The 9,644-nt window shown below is 31.4% G+C and overlaps 3 protein-coding genes across 7 annotated transcripts in view; 1 reads left to right on the top strand and 2 right to left on the bottom strand.

Moving 5' to 3' along the window:
* Positions 1-7,048, bottom strand: part of LOC117170492 (protein KIAA0556-like) — a 9,693-nt gene extending 2,645 nt beyond the window's left edge. The window contains exons 1-14 of one of the 2 annotated variants that reach the window (XM_033357214.1): positions 6,647-7,048; positions 4,894-5,022; positions 4,495-4,832; positions 4,179-4,412; positions 3,783-3,937; positions 3,490-3,687; positions 3,267-3,404; positions 3,063-3,197; positions 2,850-2,982; positions 2,515-2,777; positions 2,221-2,407; positions 1,966-2,127; positions 1,725-1,864; positions 1,468-1,581 (exon numbers count right to left, since the gene is read on the bottom strand). In XM_033357214.1, coding sequence (XP_033213105.1) covers positions 1,576-1,581; positions 1,725-1,864; positions 1,966-2,127; positions 2,221-2,407; positions 2,515-2,777; positions 2,850-2,982; positions 3,063-3,197; positions 3,267-3,404; positions 3,490-3,687; positions 3,783-3,937; positions 4,179-4,412; positions 4,495-4,832; positions 4,894-5,022; positions 6,647-6,735 — 2,307 coding nt within the window. In that variant the 5' untranslated portion in view covers positions 6,736-7,048 and the 3' untranslated portion in view covers positions 1,468-1,575. Of the gene's footprint in view, positions 1-1,467; positions 1,582-1,724; positions 1,865-1,965; positions 2,128-2,220; positions 2,408-2,514; positions 2,778-2,849; positions 2,983-3,062; positions 3,198-3,266; positions 3,405-3,489; positions 3,688-3,782; positions 3,938-4,178; positions 4,413-4,494; positions 4,833-4,893; positions 5,023-6,646 lie in introns of those variants that run through there. The other variant, XM_033357213.1, reaches the window with a different exon arrangement.
* Positions 1-9,644, top strand: part of LOC117170494 (WD repeat domain phosphoinositide-interacting protein 2) — a 45,429-nt gene that overhangs the window by 3,063 nt on the left and 32,722 nt on the right. The gene's annotated exons all lie outside the window — the stretch shown is intronic.
* LOC117170495 (monocyte to macrophage differentiation factor 2) overlaps positions 7,275-9,644 on the bottom strand; it is an 11,874-nt gene continuing 9,504 nt past the window's right edge. For all 4 annotated transcript variants that reach the window (XM_033357223.1, XM_033357224.1, XM_033357225.1 and 1 more), the window contains one exon: positions 7,275-8,662. In XM_033357223.1, coding sequence (XP_033213114.1) covers positions 8,411-8,662 — 252 coding nt within the window. In that variant the 3' untranslated portion in view covers positions 7,275-8,410. The remainder of the gene's footprint in view (positions 8,663-9,644) is intronic.

Genomic DNA, 9,644 nt, shown 5'->3' with positions numbered 1-9,644 from the left:
CATTGAATGGTCACAGAAATAATGTAAGGTCACACCCCTACCCCTTTTCCAACGCCACGTAAGTGCGGGAAGGCACCCTGATCACTGGTCACATAAATAATGTAAGGTCGTAACCCTTTTCCAGCATAAATAATGTAAGGTCGCACACCTACTCCTTTTCCACCGCCACGTGGGGCGGGAAGGCACCTCTGTGAATGGTCACAGAAATAATGTAAGGTCACACCCCTACCCCTTTTCCACCGCCAAGTGGGGCGGGAAGGCACCTCTGTGAATGGTCACAGAAAGAATGTAAGGTCACACCTCTACCCCTTTTCCAACGTCACGTAAGTGCGGGAAGGCACCCTAATCACTGGTCACATAAATAATGTAAGGTCGTAACACTTTTCCAATGCCGCGTAAGGGCGAAAAGGCGCCCTTATCACTGGTCAGAGAAATAATTTAAGGTCGCACCCCTACTTTTTTTACAATGCCACATGGGGGCGGGAAGGAACCCCTGTGACTGGTCACATGAATAATGTAAGGTCGTACCCCTACCCCTTTTCCAACGCCACGTAAATGCGGAAAGGCACCCTAATGACTGGTCAAAGAAATAATTTAAGGTCGCATGTAGACTCTACCTTTAAGGAATTCATGAAATTTAAGGAATTCATAGAATTCGTGGAATTCATGGAATTCAAAATTTTCTAACTTTTCTTCAACATCTCATGTGGAGGGGGGCTGGAAGGCACCCCTGTGACTCTTCACAGAAATAATTTTGGTCAAAACTCTACCCCTTTCAAACGAATCGTGGGGACAGGAAGGCACCTGTGTGTCTGGTCACAGAAATAATTTTGATCAAAATACTTACCCTTTTCCAACAACGTGTTGTCGGCCTAGAAGGCACCTCTGTGACTGGTCACAGAAATAACATGTTTCCAAGGATTTTTAGTCTGGGAAACAAACTAGCAAAATGGCCGATATTGAGGATTGAACAGTAGCAGTAAACACATTTGGAAAAAAATAATTTTTTCATATCTTCTTCCCGCAGTTCTAGGCTCAATCCTTGAAATATGCTTTTTAGCATTACCGACCATTTTTTTACCGGTACCGGTTTTGTATACACAACCTTTTTTTAAAGCTGAGCTTGCAATATTGAACCTTTTGAAAGATTTAAAAAAAAAATCCGTATTTAATACTTGCTTTTAAAATCCGCTCATTTCGAAGATTAGAATTTGAGAAATTAATGTCTTAATTTTTTATTGTTTTAAATTTTTTCTGGCAGCATTTAGCCGAGGATTGTATAATTACATGTCCCTTGAACTAATAAGTGTGCAACTATCGAGAATATTTAGAATATTTGAGACTACAAAATTGTTTTAAAAGACAGTAGTTATTAGGTCTCAAAGAGTTTTAAATATTGTGAATCTTTAAAGTTTTATTGGTTTCGAAACTTTAAAAAGTTCACGAAAAACAACTTCCATATATCGTACTCGTTATATCGCATCAGAGCCAACTGTTGACACTAAAAGTGTTTGAGATAAATAGAAACATTTTTTTGCATAAACGTTATTGAGCTCATAAGTTGTAAGGTCATTTTTATACCTGAAAGACAAATTTATAACGGTCAGGAAATCAAAAAGTAGTCAGGGAAAGTAAGGGAATTTCGAAATTGGGATTTCGTAAAAACCATGCTTATATGTTTAGAGTTACAGAGTCTTTGCAGTTAGTAAAAAAAGATTGCTCACCTGTTCTGGTAGAATTGGTGCAAGCCATGAATGTTGGCCATCTCGAGAATTATTTACACTGTCAATAAGCTTATCAGGTGTTCTTACATCATTATCTATACCTTCTATAATATTTACACTTTCGGGATAAGCTGCTATATCTACAGTAAATTAGTTGTATAGTTATATTTTTTATGTGAAAAATATACTCTTTTATAACTTTGACAGTAATATGGCAGACAAGGCAGAATTATTCACTTACTGTCCTTAGTTAATTCGATCTTAAAACCTTGAGCATCGTACATTTCAATTCCATTGAGGCCAACATAGTAAGGATCCCCCCAGGTAGAAAATATTGCAATTTGATATACAAAACCTTGAGGTATTAGTGGCGCTTCATAATCCATATCATTATTCGTACTATCTGAAAATAACATTTTAATTTGCAAAGTTTGGATTTACAAAAAACTTATCTTATGATCTATACTAACGATTAAAATCAATTTATTACAATTACCTTCCGGTAACACAGCAATGTGCAAGCTGTGTTGATTTGGAAGAATCTTTTGTGAGGTTGGCGGATTTATAAAACTAATTTCCTGTACGAAATCGTATTGACAACATCCAGGTGCTCTTCTTAAAAGAAAACCATCGAAAAAATCGAATACTGGTTTTCCATCCAATCTTACGATCATTTTCTTTACCTTTGAAATGAAAATAAATTTTGCATTACTACCAATTATTATTATCGAGTAAAATTGTACTGAATAAATAGCTTAAAAGTTGAATATAGAAACTAAAAATTAATTACTCCACAATATGAAAAGTCTAAAGAAGAATTATAGTTCCAAACTCTCATTCCATTGACGAAAATTTCTGTATTAAATTGTATAGTTATAATAACAGTAGTTTCGAGTGAAAATTGAGTCGCCCACATGTGACTTCCGTCTGTTGTTAAATTATGTCCATCGGAAAGCCTCATTAAATTATCATTTCCTGTGTTACAATAGATTTTGGCATGAGCTAAAGAAATTGGCGTGTCTTGATCACCGGTAAATTCTATTCCTGTTAATCCTAAAAAATATATATTTCTTTAATTGTAACGAGTAAGTATTTCTGTAAGTAGTTATTTATTATTGGAATTACCAATCATATTGAAAAGTCCCCAATTAGAACATAATAATAGTTGAATCTCTTTGCAGGCGATTGATATTCCATTATTGTCATTCTCTCCAGAAATCACAGATTGATTTGCAGCACAAATCTCAGAACTAATTTCCTATATTTAAAAAAAAATGACTTAAAAATAATTGCAATTTAGGTACTATAAATTAAAATAAATTAATGAAAAAAACTTGCAGTGCCAGTTATGGGTCTTTCAATTTCTTTATCAGCATCTCTATCAAAATCACTTATTGGATTAAATTCATCGAAAGTCTGATCATTTTCTGATATCAGTTGTAATATAGTCTCATCAGTAGTAAACAATATAGTCTGAAATTAAATTACAAGTGAATTCTGATTTAATATTTTACAACCCTGGATGATTCTTTAATTACTTACATCTCCAAATGAATCTATGCTACCAAAAATATCACCAGATGCTCTCGCAATTTCACCATCAAATATAGTAATTCCATCAAGCTGAATAAGAACGTCCTTCGCACCTCTGTAGGAATGAATTCTGGATTTGTTATAATTCTAAAAAGGGCGAAAATTCATCGATTTATTCAATACCTGATATTTAAAAAAGTTTTTTTGCATTATTTATTGCATTATGATTTACCCAAATTCGAATCATTGCAATGTGAACAGCCTCATTAAATTGCATGTAAATTAAATGATCGTTTCCGCCTGTGAAAGGTGCTAGCCATAAATTAAAATCATCTCTTGTTCGATTTATTCCATTGACCAGATTGCTAATTACTCGAGGGTCGTTGCTGTGATCTGGTAGTTCATTTACATCCGAAGGTTGAGCGTGGATCTAAATTAAATTGCAATTACAACTTATTGGCTAATTTTTCATTTAAAAACAAGAAATCAGTCCAGTCGGTTCATAACTTAAATTAAATTTCTCACCTTTTCTACAACTACAGGTTTACCAGAATCAGAAAAAATCTCAATCCCATTCAAGCCAACGTAATGCTTATCGCCCCAGGTGCTGAAAATATTAATCGTCAGTGATCGACCACATGGTAATTCGGGAATAATAAAGTCCTCCTTAGGTGTCCTGTCTGGAACAGATAATTTTTTCCAACCACTGGATAATAGAAAACTTTTGCATAATGAAAAAACTGACCTGAGAATTTATCTTGATAAAAAGGAATCAGTAATCATAACTAATGTTTTCATGCATCGTGTGGATTTGCATATGCTCAGTGGCGTGTAAAGTTCCGATTACAGCATATCTTGATCGTCAATTCAAAATATTTTGTAACAAAAGCATCTTTTTATGAGGATTTGCGGATTACGTACCTTTGGGTGAACCGTCTTCATAATGATACATAAACTTTGGATTATATTCCCTTAATTCATCTTTTGAGCTTTTAAATTTGCGTTGATCGTCTTTATTTACAATTTCGTGTTCTTTCTGCCTTTTGTTGTAAAAAAATTTGTCTTCAAAATTGACGTGAGTATCCATTCTCTCATTAGAATTTTTTACTTTTGGCGCAAATCCTGATAAGTAATCTAACTTTCTCTTTATTATTCCTGAATACAATTTTGAAGAAATATTTTAAGAAATGTGTTTGTAATTTTGAAAGGCTGCAATTTTAAAATATTAAATAATAACCTATTGGTAAATATGGCTGGGTTTTCGACTTTGTAGAATGCTTTTTATAATCTCTTTCTTTTGCTGGGTACTGAAAACTATTTAACGTTCTAAAATGAGAATCTGGAAATTTGTACTTTGCTTCTTGATCATTAAGGTATTTATCCAGTCTACTCATTTGGTTTCTTTCTTTTTCAGCTTGGTAAATATCGTGTAAAGTGAAGAATGTCCGATTCGATTCTTCAGAACTACGATTGATATCGTGTTTGGGGGGATTTGGAAGTGATTTGGCAGTTGATTGTAAAAATATATTACAATCGAATTCCTTGAGTTTATGCATTGCAAATAAAGTCTTCTCTCTTTGAAGAAGAAAAAAAAATTATTTTTCTTATAACACTAATAGTTTTATAAAAGACTTACTCTGTTCTGTTTTTCTCTTTATGATTTATAGTTTTGTCCAAAGGATTTTTAAGGAATCCATCCGACTTTACTAACGCATCTGGCGATTTGTATTGGATACTGTCATTCAATTTTAACTTTTTCACCGCTCTGTAAAGAAATGCATTTTTTAATATTTAATCAATTTTTTATGAGTTCGTTCTGAAATTATTTAAAATTGCTTATAATCCAATTAGAAAAGTAAGTAAGTACTTTGTAAGTACTTTGACTTTAAAAGCTTGGAGACATTTGATTTAAAAAGATTCGATTAATAACATTTCAGAATTTAAAATTACTCATTTCAACCGCCATTACTACCTTATTTTAAAAGATGTTCACCTAACCATGCTCTAACAAAACCCATGGTCATAAAATTTGTATGAAAATCACTATGTTTTTAATCAAATGTCTTAAAATTGTTTACTTTTAAAGATACGAATTTAAAATGATTTCATTTTGAAAACTTTGATTCTTGACCCTCTTGAATTTGATCTATCATAATACAAAAAAATCGCAACGTTTAAAACATCAGAATTGATTTAATAGTCAACTTTACTGCTTAGTATTGGAATTTGTTAAGTCTGAAAGCTTCAAAATAAAAATGTATATTTTCTACAATAATTGTCGAATTGTCAATGTACTTGAAGTTACGAACGTTCACATGAACGAAATTAAAGATTTTTTTCCCCGAATTTTGTTTTGCCTAAATCATTTAGGATGACAAAAAATGATATTCCAGCGGAAGAAGTTTTCGAAATTTTTATTTTTTAGAGGGTTAACTACCCTTACAAATCACCCATTATTCAAACATGCCAAATACAATTTTGATTGTCGATATTTGAAAATATAAAGACGTCAAAAAATGCTCTTTTTCTATCTCACTAATTATAGATTGAGTAAGAAAGTTTGGCAAGACCCCTAAAAACCACCCTTAATATATCCGCACCTAACATGTTTAAGATTACGGGTTTGATTGTTGATATTTGAAAATACAAAAACGTCAAAAATTCTCTTTTTTCATCTCACTAATTATAGAGTGGGTGAGAATTTTCGGCAAGATCTCTAAAAACCACCCTTAATAGACCCTCACCTAAAATGTTCAAAATGACACGCACTCTATAATTAGAGAGGTAGAAAAAGAGATTTTTTGACGTTTTTGTATTTTCAAATATCGACAATAAAACTTGTCATTTTTAACATTTTAGGTGTTGATATAGTAGGGGTGGTTTTTAGGGGTCTTTTTGAACATTCTGACCCACTCTATAATTAGTGAGATAAAAAAAAAGAATTTTTGACGTCTTTATATTTTTAAATATCAGCAATGAAATTTGCATCAGGCAGATCTGAATAATGGGTGATGTGTAAGGGTAGGTAACCACTTAAAAAATTTTATTCGACAATTCTTTCTGACAGAATATTTTTTTTTGCCGTTCTAATTGATTTAGGCAAAAAAAAATGAAAAATATATTTTTTTTAATTTTGTTCAAATGAACGTTCGTAACTTCAAGTACATATTGTCAATGTTTTAATTTAAAATTTAAAATGCTTTGAATTCAAGACAGTTCCACTTTGAAAGCAAATTGAGAAAAAAACAAGACTTTTTTAGAATTCAATGAAATCAAAAAATTTTGGAAATAGAATTCTTAAAAGAAAAAAATTATTTTGATCAAATCATAATATTATAAAATAAGGGTAAAAAATCCTATTTCTGTAAATGTAAAATCAAAGTACATACTCTGACATTTCCAAAAGCCAAGGTGGTAGTTTGCTAGGAATTCTGGCATAACTAATTCCTTCAGATTCTTCGTTAGTGATTCTTTCCATTTTTTAAGGAAGAATAAAATATCAAGGTGTTGGAGTCTTAAGTAATCCTAATTTGAAATCTATTGTGAAGGCCAGCAATTGCTCCTGAGTATTTGGACACATTGAATAATTTTGTTCGCGATTCTGATAGGTTATAGGGCCAATGTCGAATAAATTATGAATATTAATCGGGCGTTGAAGATAGCAGAAATTTTTTAAGAAAATCAGTTATTCCATGATTCACTCGTCTTTGTTTAGACTTCATGACAGACGATAATTTTTACAAAAAGCATTTTGCTTAATATCAATTAGAGAGTACCAAAATGACAGAACTATTCATTGTTGATGTTCCTGGTTGAAGTAGTTGCCATAGTAACTGAATAGTCACAACAACTGTCACAATCTTACTAGCAGAAAAGTTTCATTGCTCCTAAGACGAATTTACCATTTTTGCTCTCTTAAGTTTTTAGGCATATTCTTTTTTAGACATCATATTAAAAATAGAGACTAAATATATTTTTGTATATTTTTTATTTGAGGACAAAGATAACAATATTGATAATATTTAGAAATTGTTTTATCATCTTTAATGAACAGAGAAAAATATTGATTGCGTACAAAATTAAAGATTAATTGTACACAATTTGGTAGATGGCGTAATATACTAAAATAATTTGTACTACATCTATTAAATTCGAAAATAATACAGTCTATTGAGCAGTTTGAGAAACACATATATAAGCAAATTAAACCTATTTTTGTAATTTAAGATTATTGTTTTACATGCAAGTCTTTTACTTTGATTACTATTTTCTTCGGCTATTTGTTTTAGTTCTTTTCTATTTTTATATTGAAGGAACTCGAATAGCTTGAGTCTTTTTCGTTTCATATTTATTCCCCTGTATCAAGTATATAAAACATTGCTAGGAAAGTACATCTAGTACTGATTTTTGGCACTCGCAAGCGTTTAAAAACTTAGAATATATTCAGTATTGTACGAAAGGGTTTCTTCTTATTTTGACTTTAGTATTTATTAATATTACATGTGGATTCTCTACTTTCTATACAAATTAATAATTAGAAAATTTGAGATCAATAAAAACTTAACAATAGAATTACTTTATTCTCTGGAAGATCTAAAATCACTGGCAATTTCACGAAAGATAGATTTTTCTACATTTAAATTATTGTCTAACACCAAAAAAAACGAAGAAAGTCTGGATTCGCAAAATACAACCATTGTTTGGCTTTTTTTTAATATTACAATATACATTTAACAAGATTTTTCGCTCTGAGTTGAAGGACCATCTATTAAAATTCTCGCTTAATATGGAGACTAATTTTCGTCTCATTTTATATAATAATAATGTACTTATTGGCTTACGTAAATATCTATTTCTATTTACCCCGCTTTGTCAGGTAAATGAATGTCTAATCTCTCCTGACAATGAGGAATAGGTATAAATTCTCGATTGTCTTTATGAGACTGTCGACTTGCGTATCATTTTCGATTCACGCCATGCTTTTCTTACGATGGCACTTAATTTAGCAGTGACGCTTTGCAGTTTTTACCATTTTCCTGCGATTGTTCTCTGATTATTTCGTCATACTTATAAAATATATATACAATATAAAATATCAATCGGCATTGATCGAAAATTGATTTTCAATTGGAGACCTAAAACATCTACGATTTTTAAAGCTCTAGATGAGATTCCATAAAATTGGACAAGAGAGAGTTTGTGATAGAAGTGGAGCCTTTTTCATCCTCAGCGATGGGATAGAGATGATGCAATATGGCAAAATAATGAAAGGCAGCGCCTGAAACCACGAAAATGTGCCATATGGCATGAGCACAAGGAATTCGTCCGTCAGCTTTAAAAAATATTATTCCTAGAATGTACATTAATCCTCCTAGTTTAAGCTCAACGATGTCATTATACTCCGTCTGCAATAAAGAACAAAATCATGGGAAAATTTATCATTTGTTATTCTTATTGATTTATCAGAATTGCAGGGATCACAGTCCCATTTTTTCACGAAGGTTCGATTCATTTTTAAAAAATCAATTACATAAATTGAATACAAAAGAAAAATAGAAAACAAGACGCTTTCATAGAGATTCTTTTTCATGATACCGATTTCAAGTATTTCCTAAACTACTCATTTGATAATTTTGTTGATATGAAGGACATCGGCAGCGAATAAATGGCTTACAATTAAATTGAAAAACTAAACTGGAAAGATTATTCAATTCGGTTGAAAATTAAAAAAAAAAACATCTTATGGTCCTCTCAAAAGTTGACTTCTTGAAATTTGAATATTTTCAAAATGCCTTTCTTCAGTAAAAAATGAAGAAATTCGCAAACACATTAGATGTAAGCAAAAAAATATAATTAATTATATACAAAATTTTTATGAACATCTGAGATTTTTTTAATTGTATCAATACATTAGAACAATATTATTAATAACCCAGGGTTATGTACTGAAGAAAATACGCTAGAAAATTGAGAAGAATGCGGAATCAAAATCTTTCTACTGAAAAATAAGCATTCGAAAAAATTTCTAATATGAGCATTTTTCAATTATGTTGTTAATCTATATTTCAATCTTTCATGTCCTAAAATTTTGTTCTGATGTACTATCAGTAGAAACTGCTGAAGTGTTCAATCATTTTTACATTCTCAGTCATGAGAGTGTAATGCAATCATCAAAATTTTCGATCTCTGGTTTTTAACGGAACTCACAGAATCCGAAAATCATCCATTTTTATCGGTGTCTGTCTGTATGGTTACCTGGATGTTGTAGCTACGCTAACTTTTAAAGGATTTATCTAATCAAGGCAGTCTTTGATACACTTCTTAAGTTCACAAAATGAAGGTTAAGTTCTTAGGGGCCATTCATTAATTACGTAAGGTTCTTGGGGG

The sequence above is a fragment of the Belonocnema kinseyi genome, chromosome 4 (genome assembly GCF_010883055.1).
Source record: "Belonocnema kinseyi isolate 2016_QV_RU_SX_M_011 chromosome 4, B_treatae_v1, whole genome shotgun sequence".
NCBI lineage: Eukaryota > Metazoa > Arthropoda > Insecta > Hymenoptera > Cynipidae > Belonocnema > Belonocnema kinseyi.
The sequence above is the reverse complement of the archived record's forward strand: the minus strand, read 5'-3'. Positions and strand labels throughout refer to the sequence as shown.